At 41.1% G+C, this 16,217-nt stretch overlaps 1 protein-coding gene and 1 pseudogene across 2 annotated transcripts in view; both read right to left on the bottom strand.

Annotated features, from left to right (window-relative positions):
* The window catches only part of ZFP14 (ZFP14 zinc finger protein), a 40,066-nt gene that overhangs the window by 2,359 nt on the left and 21,490 nt on the right, over positions 1 to 16,217 (bottom strand). The window contains exons 2-4 of one of the 2 annotated variants that reach the window (XM_036274673.1): positions 11,568 to 11,643; positions 8,234 to 8,360; positions 6,803 to 6,898 (exon numbers count right to left, since the gene is read on the bottom strand). The exons of the other annotated variant lie outside the window; for it this stretch is intronic. Of the exons in view, the coding sequence (XP_036130566.1) occupies positions 6,803 to 6,898; positions 8,234 to 8,360; positions 11,568 to 11,576 (232 nt within the window). The 5' untranslated portion in view covers positions 11,577 to 11,643. The remainder of the gene's footprint in view (positions 1 to 6,802; positions 6,899 to 8,233; positions 8,361 to 11,567; positions 11,644 to 16,217) is intronic. 2 annotated transcript variants of the gene reach the window in all.
* Positions 11,590 to 16,217, bottom strand: part of LOC118638952 — a 41,194-nt pseudogene continuing 36,566 nt past the window's right edge.

The following is a 16,217-nucleotide window of genomic DNA, read 5'->3' as shown; positions in this document are numbered from 1 at the left end:
AAATACATGCTGTTTTTCTGTTCCAGAAGAAAGACATCTTTTTGTGTGTGTGTGTGGTGGTACGTGCCCCTAGCGGGAACTGAACCCAGGACTCTCTGGTCCACAGGCCGATGCTCAACCGCTGAGCCAAATTGAGCAGGGCAGAAAGACAATTTCTACAGAGAAACAAAAGGCACCTAAAATAATGCCTATTACAAGTGAATGAATTAAACATCTCTAGAATATAGGCATTTGTGCTACAATACCTCATGTATACCTAAAAAACCTATCTTCTGCAAAATTACACACCAAAAATTAGGGTTTATGAAGAAAGTAAGGCTGGAAAGACCACTCAAATCTATGCAACTGTATCAGCAGAGCACTAATTAATATAATAGGTTCTGAAGGAAACCCAAAGGCAGCTCAGCATGGCTGAACGCCATTACATGGGGATTAAAATGCACAAAAATTAAGTAGAAATGCTGGATTTCAGGTGCTGAGACACTCATTGCACTTGAAATAAAGCTCTGAGCCAGTGAGGCTATCATTAAGGTGGGAATCGGGTGAAGGGCAATGTGTCTAGCTAGAAGCTATACAAGATTGATGGTGTAAGTCTCTGAGGAGGAATTATTATTAAGAATAGTACAGCCCTGGCCGGTTTGGCACAGCGGTTGGAGCATTGGCGGGCGGACCAGAGAGTCCAGGGTTCGGTTCCTGCTAAGGGCACGTACCCTGGTTGCAGTTTGTCCCAGGCTCCGGTTGGGGTCATGTGGGTGGCAGCCACTCGATGTGTCTCTCTCATGTCAATGTTTCTCTCTCTCTTCCTCTCTTTCTCCCTCCCTCCCTATCTCAAGATAAAAATGCAAAAATGTCCTCAGGTGAGGACAAAAAAAAGAAAATAAGAATAGTGCAAACTATTATTAATTTTCTTAATATGGGGATAGAAAAGCTCCTAAAAAGCACCAAATTGAAGGCTTTCCTCCAGCCAATGTGGCTCAGTGGATGGAGCGTCGCCCCATGGACTGAGAAGTCCTGGTTTGATTCCTGGTCAGGGCACACGCCCGGGTTGTGAGCTCGATTCCCAGCTTGGGGTGTGCAGGAGGCAGCCGACTGATGTTTCTCTCTCACATCAATGTTTCAATCTCTTTCTCTAAAAAAATCAATAAATAAATTTTTTTAACAAATTGAAGGCTTTCAACTTTTTTTCTGAATGTTACTAATTTACTACTATTCTGGCTCCATTCAACTAAGAAAATTGCCTGTGAACCAACTAATTTCCACATTATACTACAATTATTCCCTATTTTGTATCACTATTAAGCTATTTTGTATTATGGATTATTAATTATATTATGAAACAGACTGTACTCTGAAATATTAAAAAAAAAAAAGGCCCAGCCAGTGTGGCTCAGTGGTTGAGCATCAACCCACGAACCAAGAGGTCGCCAGTTCGGTTCCTGGTCAGGCCACATGGCCAGGTTGTGGGCCGGATCCCCAGTGGGGGCATGCAGGAGGCGGCCAATCGATGTTCTCTCTCATCGATGTTTCTAACTCGCCCTCCTTCTCCCTTCCTCTGTCTATATAATCAATAAAGAAAACAAGTTAAGAAAAAAAAAAAAAGGGCAAAGGAAACAGAGAATAATCCAGGAAAGGAGGTGAACCTAGTGATTGGGGAAGCAAGTGAAATCAGTGAAGGGCTGACTAAAGTGTGAATAAGAATCACCTGATTTGTGAAAACTATACAGAGGTATTTTTGTTCATTTATATAAAATTTTTTTTTCTGATTTAGGCACTTTCAAAATCATATTTATTACTTCAGATAAAAAGATAGCATACATATTGGGGAATCCCTTAAAATTCAACCATCTACTACTTTGACATTGAATGTTAACCAAAAAAACCTCTAGACACCTGAAAGCCCCCCTATTAACATGAAATATGGTGATACAAAATTTTACATTTAGCCCTGGCTGGTTTGGCTCAGCGATTGGAGCATCGGCCTGTGGACCAGAGAGTCCCAGGTTCGGTTCCCACGAGGGGGACTACCCCCCCCAAATTTTACATTTAATTTGTTCAATATATAGTATTTACATTATGAAACCAATGGTGATACAATAAAGTGATAAAGATAGTAAAAATAAACTTTAAAAAGCAAGAGTTTAATTCATACAATGTGCTAATTATTGTATTTGTATATAAAAATTAAAACACAGCAGAACAGAGGTATTTTTAACTGATTAAAATAAAATCTAGGTCCTGGGCATGTTTCTGATTTGTTCCTATTTATTCTCCAGCAAATGATTCTGATGTTGACCAATATTTGGGTCTCTCTACTTAAATATTTTCAATGATTTCTCTTTACAATTAGAATGAAATATAAGTAACTTAGCAGGGATAACAAGGCTTTGGCATCAACTCCTCTCTCATTTATTCTCTCTGTTCATGCCACAAAGGCCCCTTTTCAGCATCACATGCACTAAATAGACTACAACTGTTTCCATTCAGTAGGACTATTCACAGGTTACTACTTTGAGCAATCCTGACTTTACATGGTTGGCTTCCTTTGATCCTGAGATCTCAAATTTAAAAGAATCACGTCTTCAGTCCTGGCCGGTTGGGGTCAGTGGTTAGAGCATCGGCTCGGGGACCAAAGAGTCAAGGGTTTGATCCCCAGTCAAGGGCACGTACCTGAGTTGTAGGTTCGATACCTGGCCCTGGTCAGGGTCTTGGGGGAGGCAACCAATCGAGGTGTCTCTCTTACATCGATGTTTCTCTCTCCCTCTCCCTCCCTCACTCCCTTCCGTTCTCTCTAAAAAAAAAGGTCAATGGAAAAAGTATCCTTCGGTGAGGATTAACAAAATATATATATATTTCTTAGCCCAAAAGCTAGATTTAATTTAAATGAGGACACATCGGTTATATGAGGAAGCTTCAGGACTGTTCTAAAACTTCATTCTAGTGGTATTTATAGAACTATATGCATTTGTTAAAATTCCTAAAACTGGACAGAAAGAGTGAGTTTTTACGTATGTTAATTATATATTTATCAATAAACTAAACTTAAAAAAGTAAAAAAATGTAGAATAATGCAATTCTCAGGGAGTACATGAAAATTCTCTGTACCTTCCACTCAATTTTGCTGTAAACCTGAACTGCTGAAAAATGAAGTGTATTTCCAAAAAGAAGTACAATGTTTTTTGCCCTGAGTCACCCATATTCTATTTCTTTTTTATTGTTCTGAAATACTTAAGAAAGAACTCAAAGCAGTTTTTCTTTTTGACTATACCCTCATTCAGAAATTAATTTGTAATGGCTTTCTTTAGTCACCAGATTAGCACCGAGAAGAGAAAAAACCTGTAGGTCAGTAGTATAAGTGACCTAATGTAATGTAATATTAGTACAGTGACTGAATTAAGCATAAACATTATTAAGTACATTTGTATAATTGGAATTTAGTATGTCCTTTAAAAGATTAGGGAGAGCCCAGCCAGTGTGGCTCAGTGGCTTGAGGATCAATCCATGGACTGTGAGGTCCCAGTTCCATTCCCGGTCAGGGCCAATGTCCAGGCTGCAGACTCGATCCCCAGTGGGGGGCATGCAGGAGGCAGCCAATTGATGTTTCTCTCTCACATCAATGTTTCTCTCTCTCTCTCCCTTCCTTTCTCTCTAACAAATCAATAAAAACATATTAAAAATAAAAAGATTAGGGAGATATTTTTCTTTGGGATTTTCTAGTCACAAATATATAAAGCTACCATTGATGAGTTTGAGTAGCTGAAACCCTAAATCCAGGTCAGCTTTCATAAGACTGCATACCCCTAATTATTAGGGTAACACCAGATGACCCCATTATACAGAAGGTCTGGAGAACATCTCAGCAGGACAGCCAAAGAGATTAAGATACAACTGCACCTATGCTGCAACATTTGAGACACCCCCACCGCCTCCAGGAAGTGCTGCCCCTGCTTTGGGTTAAGCAACTTTCATAAGAAACACCACCAAGTGGTTCCACCCAGAGAGATCCCAAAGGCATAAGACAGGTAGCCATAAACTGGCTTATATTTTTTAATCAATACTCTATGATTCTGTACCTTAGTGGAGAATTCTACTCAAGAAGAAGAGGAATTTATTTTCCTCTTATTGAACTAGAATATTAGTATTTTATTAGAATAATGTGCCTGCTAATGATTGGTTTCTTTAATGCCCCTCAGAAATGCCATCATGTCGTAAGATCCAATAGATGCATGTTATACAAAAAAAAAAGGTGGAACAGCCCTGGCCAGTTTGGCTCAGTGGTTAGAGCGTCGGCCTGCAGTCCAGAGAGATCAGGTTCGGGTCCCGCTAAGGGTGGGTACCTCGGTTACAGTTTGTCCCCAGCCCTGGCTCGTTGTGCGTGTGGCAGTCACTCGATGTATCCCTTTCACGTCAATGTTTCTCTCTCTCTCTCTCTTCCTCCCACTTTATCTGAACAAAAAAAGTAGAAAAATGTCCTTGGGTGAGAATAAAAAAAAAAAAAGGTGGAACAAAAAAAATGTGATCCAAATACAAAGCACCAATGGATTTATTTTCCCTAGAATTAGACATGTTGATAGAGAAATTCATATGGAGCCCTGGCCCGTTTGGCTCAGCGGTTAGAGTGTTAGCCTGAAACTCGAGTGACTCAGGTTCAGTTCCCACTAAGGGCATGTACCCTGGCTGCAGTTTGTCCCCGGCCCTGGTTGGGGTCATGTGGGTGGCAACCACTCCATGTGTCTCTCTCACATCGATGTTTTTCTCTCTCTTACTCCCTCTTTCCCTCCTGCTCTATCTGAAAATAAATGAAAAAATGTCCACTCATGAGGATTTAAAAAAAAAAAAAGGAAAAATCCATATGGAAAAATAAACAACCAAAAATAATAATTTCAATAAGTAAAGTAGTATGATATTAATGTTAAAAAAAAAAAACACTTAAGCCCTGGCCGGTTTGGCTCAGCGGCTAGAGCGTCAGCCTGTGGTCCTGAGAGACCCGGGTTCGGTTCTCGCTAGGGGCATATACCTCGGTTGCAGTTTGTCCCCGGCCCTGGTTGGTCGTGCGGGTGGCAACTACTCGATGTGTCCCTTTCATGTCGATGTTTCTCTCTCTCTCTCCCTCCCTCCAACTCTATCTGAACAAAAAATGAAAAGGTGTCCTCAGATGAGGATTAAAAAAACACAAAAAACAAACAAAAAAAAACAAACACTTAACAGCCCTGGCCAGTTTGGCTCACCGGTTAGAGAGGCTCGGGTTTGGTTCCCGCTAAGGGCACATGACTTGGTTGTAGTTTGTCCCCAGCCCCGGTTGAGGTACTGTGAGTGGCAGCCACTCAATGTGTCTTTCTCACGTTGATGTTTCTCTCTCTCTTTTCCTCCTTCTCTCCCTCCTGATCTATCTCAAGATAAATGCAAAAAAAAAAAAAAATGTCCTCAAGGGCAGATTAAAAAAAAAAAAAAAACTAAACATTTAAAAAATTTCAGTAAATATATTGTTGATAACTATATTGGTACTGTTATTCTAAAATTTAAATATGTGTGTGCATGTGTATTTGAATAAAGTAAATTTGTATATAAATTTCACTATGACCTATGAGCCTTTCTTGACGAATGAAATAAAGAATAAACTAAAGAAAAGCAAGAGAGACATTGAAAGAAAGTAAAAGAAAAGTCATAAGGATTGGTATGAGCACTGAATCTTTTAAGTCTATGGCTAATATTAACACACTGTGTTAATATGAGAATTAGGGTTAAAAAACGTAATATATGTTATTTCCTCTAAAATATAGAAATACTGCAACAGAGGAGGAGAAAGGAGACGTCTGTTTCTGGTTATGATGGAAAATCTGGTATCACAACTAACCCACTGAAAATGACTAGAAAGGTTAATGAAAATAAAAACTGTTTGATGATATTAATGAACAACCAAAACAGCCAAGACTAGAGAGCCAAGGTCCTAGATTGAAAGCAACATGTTGATATAAGCAATAGTCTACATGGATTTCCCCTGAGGCACTTACTGACTGGAGGTAAATATCTATCATGGCTAAGAAATTAACACAAAGTAACTTCTAAAAGGCTAAGCATCCAAGTACAGATTTTGGCAGCCTCAAAGTGCAGCAGAAATAGACGTTGGAGTTCAGATGTCCCTACAGAGGAAGGGTCTTGATAATCAGCCCAGATTTCAGCTGAGATCCCAGAAGGGCTATACCCAGGACTAAGAACAAACAGTAAACAGACTGTTCTGGCACAGATGAAGGTGATCAGCCATGCTCTATAGGTCTGTCAGAAGCAAATTAAATGGTCTCTGAAGATAACATATTATTCAGAACCAGCATCATTGAGAGCCTCTAAAATTTTTCAAACAGAATGTCTAGAATTCAACTATAAATAATATATATAACAAATCAGGCCGTGGCCAGTATTGCCCACTGGTTAGAGCATCAGTCCAAGCACTGGAGCGTTTTGAGTTCGATTCCTGGTCAAGGGCATGTACCTGGGTTGCAGGTTCATCCCTGGTCCTGCATAGGGCACGTGCGGGAGGCAACCAATCGATGTGTCTCTCTCACGTAGATGTTTCTCCTTTCCTCCCTCCCTCCCTTGCACTCTCTCTAAAAATCAATGGAAAAATATCCTCCGGTAAGGATTAACAAACCAACAAAAAAAAGATTTTAAATTGCTTCCCGGGTCTCAGGCCTCTCCTCTACAGGCCATGGGCTTTTGAAGCGAGATCCTCAACAACTGTGCCTTTACCTTAACCAGCTTGGCTATTACCTGCAGAAATGACTTCCCGCGCCTGCCAAGCCTCACTCACCAGGGCAGTCTCTTCTGGTCCTTCCCCTCACAACCATCCAGGGCTCCTTCCCTTCATCCAATAATGAGGTCACATCTGGTTTAGAAATGGAAGGTCCTGTTTAATAGAAAAATGTGACAAGAAATGATAAGCCCAAAAGTCCTTAGATTCAGATTTGGTTAAATTTATAATGCACTCTAGATCAAAATATGGTTTTATAAAGTCTAAGAGCAAAGAAATGCGAAAAGTTGAAGAATACTCATATTATGGTAACCTCAGGACCACAAGGAATAGACACCAGAGAGTTAAGAACAGGCCTTAGTATAATTTAAACTCACACAAGCTCTGTTGAGAGGCAGTCTTGTGTAGTGGTTGAGAAAACAAAACCTGGATCCAGACTGCCTGGGTTCAAATACTGCCTTTGTAGCTGTGTTACCTCTTGTGCCTAAGTTTTCTCATCTGAAATGAGGATAAAAATAGTATATTTCTCATAGAGTTGGTGTGAGGGTTAATTATTATGTACAATATTTAGAATAGATATATTCTATTAACATATGTATTAACTAGTATTAACTTTTATTATTATAATTTTCCTGAGAGAGTAAGAGACTTCCTGTGACATTCTCATACCCTTTCTAGAATATTCATTCAATGTTACAAGGGAAAGGGCTTAGATTTTTAACTTTCATTACAAAGTGGTAGAATTAAACGTCTGGTATAGGAAACAGAATGCATTTAAACATTTAACTGAGTTTTTTGTTTTTGTTTTTTGCTTTTTATCCTCACCTGAGGACATTTTTGCATTTATCTTAAGACAGAGGGGGTGGGGGGAGACAGAGAGAGAAACATTGATGTGAGAGTCACACATCGACTGGTTGCCACCCACACAACCCCAACTAGGGCCGAGGACAAACTGCAACCGAGGCACGTGCCCTTGGTGGAAACCGAACCCGGGACTCTCTAGTCCATGGGCCAACGCTCCAAATGCTGAGCCAAACTGGCCAGGGCTTTAACTGAGTTTTAAATAAACTTTGTGGATCCATCCCCTTTTATATCAATTTTATAGGATCCAATTTTGAGAGAGACTCACAATCCCTGAGTCTAAGTAATCTCCTTGCAGGTGGATTAGAAATGAATGCTAAGCATCTCCATCAACTCAGAGCTCCAATACAATGTGAAATCTGGTTTCTTGGACAATGCTTCTGTTGTAAGCAACCCAGAATTCAGCCCCTTGGATATCAAGGAAACAAGGAAGTACAGAGCCTGAAGAAAGTCTGAAGGACCTAGCAGTATGGGAGTGATGAAGTGTGAAATGGAGGGTCCTATTTCCAACCTAAGAAAGCTCCAACCATTCCTTGGGAACAGAGAGACAAAATGTATCTAGTTTCTCAAAACACAGTCCTGAAATTGACAGTAGAGAAAGCCAATATAATTTGGAAGAAAGAGCCTTACCTAGTGAAATGAAGTGGCTATAATTCTCCCACATCACATCCCTATATAAGTCCCTCTGAGCTGAGTCCAGGAATTCCCATTCTTCCGGTGAGAAGTCTATGGCCACATCCCTGAATGTCACTGAACCCTAAAAGAAACACACTCAGGTATCACTTGTGAAAATAAATGAAATACTTTTAAAATGGAAAGATTGGAGATCAATGATTGTACTGCAGAGAATGAGCCACACAGCAGCAAACAGGTAGGGCTGCAAACCTACGACATGCATAGTGGACAGTAAGAAAATGAGTATCCCTGAAGCAGAGTTACTACATCTCCTGAACAGTCCTGTGGCTGGAGGTAAGATTAAATTTTACCCACACATATCTGGAAATGAATAAAATAACCCAAATAGTCCCAATAAAACAAAACAGTGCACACACAGCCTTCTGTAAGCTGTATCTCCACAAATTCTTAAGATGAGGTTTTCTACCTTCTTTTCCTGTGGATGATCATAAAAAATATTGATAATAATTTCTCCTGAATATACTATAAAATCTCTAAGAAAACAGACTCAAGTTCATCATACAGTCAGATTTTATTATAAACATTTTCCCTGTTATTACCAAATTTTTAGTAAATTTTCAAAACTTTGTTACATAGTAATCCACATTTTTTTTTATCCTCACCAGAGGACATTCTTCCATCCTTTGTTCAGATAGAGCGGGAAGGAGAGAGAGGAAGAGAGAGAGAGAGAAACATCGGCGTGAAAGGAACACATCGAGTGGCTGCCACCCATACGACCCAACCAGGGCTGGGGACAACCCTCAACCGAGGTACGTGCCCTTAGCAGGAACCGAACCTGAGTCTCTCTAGACTGCAGGCCAATGCTCTAACCGCTGAGCCAAACGGGCCAGGGCTCCACACTTTAAATATATGAGATTCAACTTTTTTTCTCCATTTAGATTTTTTTTAAACCCCACCTGAGGATATTTTTCTATTTATCTTCAGATAGAGTGGGAGGGAGAGAGAGAGACAGTGAGGGTGAGAGAGAACCATCGACGTGAGATAGACACATCCACTAGTTGCCTCCAGCACGACCCCAATCAGGGCTGGGAACGAACTGCAACCGAGGTACGTGCCCTTGACCAGAATCGAATCTGCAACTCACTGGTCTGCGGGTCGAGGTTCTAACCACTGAGAAAACCGGCCCGGGCTCCATTTAGATGTTTTAATATAACACAATCTCAAAAGTCTTCCTCAAATATCACAGTTCATATTATCTAATACTTACTTATGCATCTGGATGCCCTTCTTACTCTTTATCATCCGTTACCCATTACTGACCACCTTTTCTCACTCCTGAGTTAGAGAATACAGAATTGTGAAGATATCATTCTGGACCAGTGGTTTTCAATGAGTGATTTTACTCTTCAGAAGACAGTTGGCCACGTCTGCAGATAATTTTGATTGTGACAAGTCGGGGAGGAGGTGTAACTGTTACAGGCATCTAACTGGTAGAAGCCAGGGACACCTTTAGACATCCTACAATGCAGAGGGCAATCCCTCACAATAAAATATTTTCTGGCTTAAAATATGAATAGTCCCAAGGTTGAGATATCTGCTCTAGACCAGCACATCCCATACAACTACACAACATACTTGCTTCTGGTATTCTTCCCTCAGGATTTCCCAAAGATGATTCTTAATCTTTCTCTTTGCAGTCCTGTTCTGATCATCTCCTATTCACTCATTAGGGAGGGAAGAATCCCTCACCCAGAGAGCATGAGATGGATGAATGCCTGACACCAGATTGATGAGACTGCCAGTAGTTTATTAGTCACATATACTCAACAGCCCAGCAGAGGACACCAAACATCATGCAGGACCATGCAGGGGCTGCGCCAGGAATAGAGTGAATAAGCAGGGCCTGTGGGAGGCAGGCCTTGTAGTAAAAAGAGGGGGAGGTGTGCTCTGGTTCCCACGGGAGGATATGATGGCCTTGTCTGGATAATTCTGCAGGCTGGCAGGGGAGTAAAAGCCATACATCAAGGATCAGGAAGGGTGCTGGTGTGGTGGACAGGGGAACTGACCAGGTAGGGACTCTTTCTGCTGGATGGCAGGCATTGCTGATGAGGGCAGGAGAACTCTTGGTTAGGCCTCTGGAGCCTTGACAAAGATATCAAGACAGTATAAGAAATGTTAGGCCCTGTAACATAAGGCCCCCAATCACATCCCTACTTAATCTACCCAATCGTAAAAGCCTTACATACTGTAAGATCTCAACACATACAGAGACCAAGACCAGCCAATAATAATCTCATGTGGAGAAGTCTGGAGTTTTCCTTATAGCAGTCAAATAGAATCAAATTCCCTTTCATCAAACCACAGATCTTCAAGGACAGTTCAAAACTGGGTTCTCTTGCTTACCATCAACAATTCACCCCCCCCCCCCAAATAAAACATTCTAGCACTACATTTGGCCCAATCCTCAGTGAGGGGCATGCAGGAGGCGGCCAATCGATGTTCTCTCTCATCGATGTTTCTATCTCTCTCTCCTTAAAATCAATAAAGAAAAAAAATTTTTTTTTACTTTATATAGCTGTACACTTGTAACTTGTGCACTTTTCTCTATGTACACTATATGTTAATAAAAAAGTTTAAAAACCTTTAACATGTCAAATCGTGTATTGGAAATATAAATTTTTCCTTCATAAAACCAGACTAAAAATGAGATCCTTTTGTACTCAGAGAAATATAGTTACTCTGAAGTTCAAATATTAAAATCAACAGCTTGTTCTGTTGGAAAATGTTAATAGGGGGGATATTCTGCAGAGAATGCCTGTGTTTTTTTGTTTTTGTTTTTTAATACTCACCTGAGGACATTTTTCCATTTTTTGTTCAGATAGAGCAGGAGGGAGAAAGAGGAAGAGAGAGAGAGAGAAACTTCGAAGTGAAAGGGACACATCGAGTGGCTGCCACCCACACGACCCAACCAGGGCCAGGGACAAACTGCAACCGAGGTACATGCCCTTAGCGGGAACCAAACCCGGGTCTCTCTGGACCGCAGGCCGACGCTCTAACTGCTGAGCCAAACTGGCTAGGGCGCCTGCGTTTTTTTATCAAGCTTTTTTTTCTGTCACAGGTCTCGGCATATTTTGTAGATAGGAGACAGTCCATATTAGTGGGGAAAAAAAGGAAGAGTACATGAAGAGGACACTGGGCTATTTGTCTCCACCCCTCATGGGAACAAGAGAAAATAGTCCAGGTTCTTGGTTGGGGTTCTGCTAAACAGGAAATTTCAGAATAAGAAATGACAATATTGTAAAAAGGGGAAAAAGAAACATCCACTTACAAGGGCCATGGTTCTGAACCGGTCAGTCCTTCTCAAGATTTCTGCTGGAGAACTGTGAAGTCCACATAAACCAGATCTGGAAGAAGACAAAGAAGTCATAAAACCAGATGTTACTCAGAGCCTCCAAAATTACTTATGTTAATATGAGCTTTTATTTTTGTCCCGCGACTCCTGCTTCCAACCTGTTCTGCATCACTACACCCACACTGATCCCATACCCACACAAACTGGAGGAGAGTTTGGGGAGTCTGAAGACATCCAAGCCCTGATGAAACCCAATGACCAATGCAGGACTTGATGTGGAGGACCAGATATTTCTGCAGGAACTCTGACTAGTTTCCCACCTGGCAACATGGTACTAACATTAGATTATTAGACGTGTCCTGAGCAGTTCCTCCTCCCTCTAGTACAACTTTTCTGGGCCAAGAAAGAGGCACACCAACCAAACAGAACCTCTTTTGAGCCCCCGAGATTCTGCCTGAACTTCCTGAACACAGACTAAAAGCCACACAGACTGAGCTGGGCAGCTCCTGACACTATAAAGCTGCACTGGCTGTTCCCCAACCAGGGCAACTCACTGTTCTGTTTCCCAGTCAGGACCCCTCATGCCGTGACACCCTTTGCCACTCCCTGTTTCAGTGTCGAAACTAGGGAGGAGGGGATTCATGACAGCTGCAGTCAGTCCAAGACAAACAGACCCCGAGAACTTGGATGTGATGGATGCTGTACACACACCACCCGTTGATCCTCAGCACTGTTCTGCAATGCAGTTCTCCTCTCCTTTCAACAGGAAAATGATGCTCAGGGGTCAAGTCATTTGCTCAGTTTCAGTGATTAGACGCCAGAGCTTTGTTTTGTTTTGATTCCACATTTCTCTATCCAAAAAGCCATCTTTCATCTTTGATTTTTGCCTCTGAAGGCTAAGATTTCTACTTCACTGAGAAAAATCTAAGCAAGAGGAATTAACTATAAAATAGAAATAACCTTTCACTTGGTCGGTGTGGCTCAGTGGTCGAGCATCGACCCATGCACCAAGAGGTCACTGGTTCGATTCTTGGTCAGGGCGCATGCCCAGGTTGTGGGCCAAAATCCCCAGTTGGGCCCTGGCCAGTTTTGCTCAGTGGTTGGAGTGTTGGCTCGCGGTCTGGAGAAACCCAGGTTCGGTTCCCGCTAAGGGCATGTACCTTGGTTGCAATTTGTCCCCAGCCCCAGTTGGGGTTGTGTGGGTGGCAACTACTCGATGTGTCTCTCTCACATCGATGTTTCTCTCTCTCTTCCTCCCTCTCTCCCTCTTGCTCTATAAATGCAAAAAGTGTCCTCAGGTGAATATTAAAAAAAAATCCCCAGTTGGGGGCATGCAGGAGGCCGCCAATCGATGTTTCTCTCTCTCTCCCCCTCCCTTCCTCTCTCTAAAATCAATAAAGAAAAGAAAAAGTTAAAACAATAGAAATAACCTTTCAAAAAATACTAAACGTCACTATTAATTATGGTGATGTATATTAAAGCAACCAGGAAAAGATCTTTTTATAGAAACTGAATTGGGAGATCTCAAACACTGATGATGCTCCATAATAGTGAGGTCATGGGGAAATGGACGCTAGGTTGGTCCAAATTTGTGAAGCATCATTTAAACTCTGTAACCCTGAATACCCTGTGAACCAGAAACTCCACTGCTGGGACTAAAGGCGCTATTTGTACAGGTACATAAAGATATTTGCATAGGTATGCTGACAGATGTGTTTTTTTGTGAATAAAAGCTGAAAAGAATCTAATGGGAGAAATGGTTTAACAACTGAAAGCCATGCAAATATAAAAAAGTGATGTTGTTGCCACAGGTTTGATAAAATGGTTGAAGCTGCTGTGTTTAAAAAAAACAAAAACAGCCCTGGCCGGTTTGTTCAGTGGTTAGAGCATCAGCCTACGTTTCAGAGACCCGGGTTCGGTTCCCACTAAGGGCATGTACCTCAGTTGCAGTTTGTCCCTGGCCCTGGTTGGGTCGTGCGGGTGTCAACCACTCGATGTGTTCCCTTCACATCGATGTTTCTCTCTCTCTCTCTCTTCCTTGCTCTCCCTCCACTCTATCTGAACAAAAAAATGGAAAAAATGTCCTCGGGTGAGGGAAAAAAAAACCAAAAACAGCCCAGCTGGTGTGGCTCAGTGGATTGAGCGTCATCCCATGGACTGAGAGGTCCTGGTTTGATTCCCGGTCAGGGCACATGCCCAGGTTGCGGGCTCGACCCTTTGTGGGGAGGCGTGCAGGAGGCAGCCAATCAATGTTTCTTTCTCACATTGATGTTTCTATCTCTCTCTCACTTTCTCTCTCTAAAAAAATCAATAAAAACATATTTTAAAAACCATGTGTGGTATTAAACTATTTTGACAGAAAGAAAAGCACATGTATGCCTTGAAGGACCAGTTGAAATGTTTACAGTGACAGCCAGTGATATTCATCACCATATTAAATATAGTGTGAACTAAAGATCACAAATACTCCAAAGAAATTCAAGCTTTTCTTCACATCTTCTGTTAAACTAAGAGTGTAAAATACTCTAAAAACAGCTGCTATTGTTTTGAACAACTTATTAATTTCAGCTTCTAATTCATGAACCAACTCTAAGATTTAATGTGTTCATGTATGTTGGAGTACTATTTAGAAAAAAATGGCAAAAAGTCCCTGACTGATGTATTTTTTTTTTTTATTCACATCTGAGGATATTCTTTTATTTATCTTCAAATAGAGTGGAAGGAAGACAGAGAGAGAGGGAAACATCAATGTGAAAGAGACATCAATTGGTTGTCTCCCGCACGACCCCAACCAGGGCCGGGGATGAACTTCAACAAACTGCAACTGAGGTAAGTGCCCTTGACCGGAATTGAACCCATGACTCCTTGGTCTGCAGGCTGATGCTCCAACCACTGAGCCAAACCAGCCAGGGCAGTGACTGATGTCTTTTAAAGTACTGATTGCAGTCTCATGGCTGCCTCCTTTCACATCTTCCTGACAAATGACTTTATTTTGCTTCTGAACCAATACTTTGGGCTAAGATGCTTTTGAAGCCCTACAACGGATGCTGGATCTTCTTGTCCTACTAGTCTCATTCTGCATAGAACATCACTAAAATGAAAATTGTAATGCATAAATCTTATTGTATGAAATGCATTTCCCTCCACAGAGACTCCAAGGTCTTAGGAAAACCTGGACATAACTGAACAGTGCTTGCTGACATCAAATTAATGTGTGCTCCCTCCATTATGATGGATTACTAAGGCAGGAAGAATTTTTAAGTACACATAATGATGAGACTTGGTATACTTTTGTAATGACTAATATAGGCTTTGCTGTCAGATTTCTAGACTATAAATCTCAGCTCTGATAGTTATTAACTGTATGATCTTGAACATGTTACTTAATTTTTCAGCCTTAGTTTCTTCCTATGTAAAATAATTATAGTTCTATATCAAAGGGTTGTTATGAGGATTAAATAAGACACGACATATAAAAGCACTTAAAGTAGCAAAGAAAAATTTAATGAAAAGCAGCTACAAATGAAGAATACTATATACTCTTCTTCCTGTAATTATTAAAGAAAATTATTTTTTCCTAAAAAAACGAGCTTCTCAGTCCAGGTCTTTCTTATAACACTAACTATTATTAGGTTTCAAAGCGTTGTGTTGATAATTCCTCCTGATTAACAATTTACAAAAGGGGCAGGAGTGGGGGAGGGGGGATGTGAATGGATGAAGTAAATGAAGCAAAAATCCTCACAATTTTTGGATTTGGGTGATAAGAAAAAACATGGAATTACAACATAATAGTACGAACTAAACATACTGAGCACTATCTGAGAACTTCACATACATTACTTCATCTATTGACAGCAATCCTATATAGCAGGTTCTGTCATTATGCTCCTTTTACAGATGAAGGGACTATGGTACAAAGAGATGAAATAAATTGCCCCAAGTTCACCCAATTCTTTTTTTTTTTTTTTTTTATTTTATTTATTTTTTATCCTCACCCGAGGACATCCCTCCATTTTTTGTCCAGGTAGAATGGGAGGGAGAGAGAGGAACAGAGAGAGAGAGAGAAACATCGACGTGAAAGGAACACATCGAGTGGCTGCCACCCACACAACCAACCAGGGCCGGGGACAAACTGCAACCAAGGTACATGCCCTTAGCGGGAACCGAACCTGGGTCTCTCAGGACTGCAGGCCGATGCTCCAACCGCTGAGCCAAACCGGCCAGGGCAAGTTCACCCAATTCTAAGTGACAGGTTTAGAATTTAGAACTCTGGTAATTTAGTTCCATTGCCCATACCATTGTCACTACTCTAAACTGCCTCTCTTAAAATCACACAAATATTTTGCCTGAAACAAACTCATGCTGTCAAAAACTTCAAGCATCTTCTCAAATTTCTACTAATGTCTGCTTTTCTTCTACTAATAATCCCTTCCCTTGTTAACGCAGATCTCTGTTAAAAACAACAACCCTACCAAATCACCACTCCTTAAAAGCCTCAAAAGCAGAAGACCCTGTCACAGATCAGACCATCTACCTTTCCCTGCTTTGACCTCAGGGCAGTGGAGATCAAAGCCACCTCCTATGAGTCCAACTAAACTAATCTCAACAAATCACAGCCTAAAATAA

This window comes from Molossus molossus, unplaced genomic scaffold (genome assembly GCF_014108415.1).
Source record: "Molossus molossus isolate mMolMol1 unplaced genomic scaffold, mMolMol1.p scaffold_m16_p_21, whole genome shotgun sequence".
NCBI lineage: Eukaryota > Metazoa > Chordata > Mammalia > Chiroptera > Molossidae > Molossus > Molossus molossus.
Note: the sequence above shows the minus strand (reverse complement) of the source record. Positions and strands in the feature narration are given on the sequence as shown.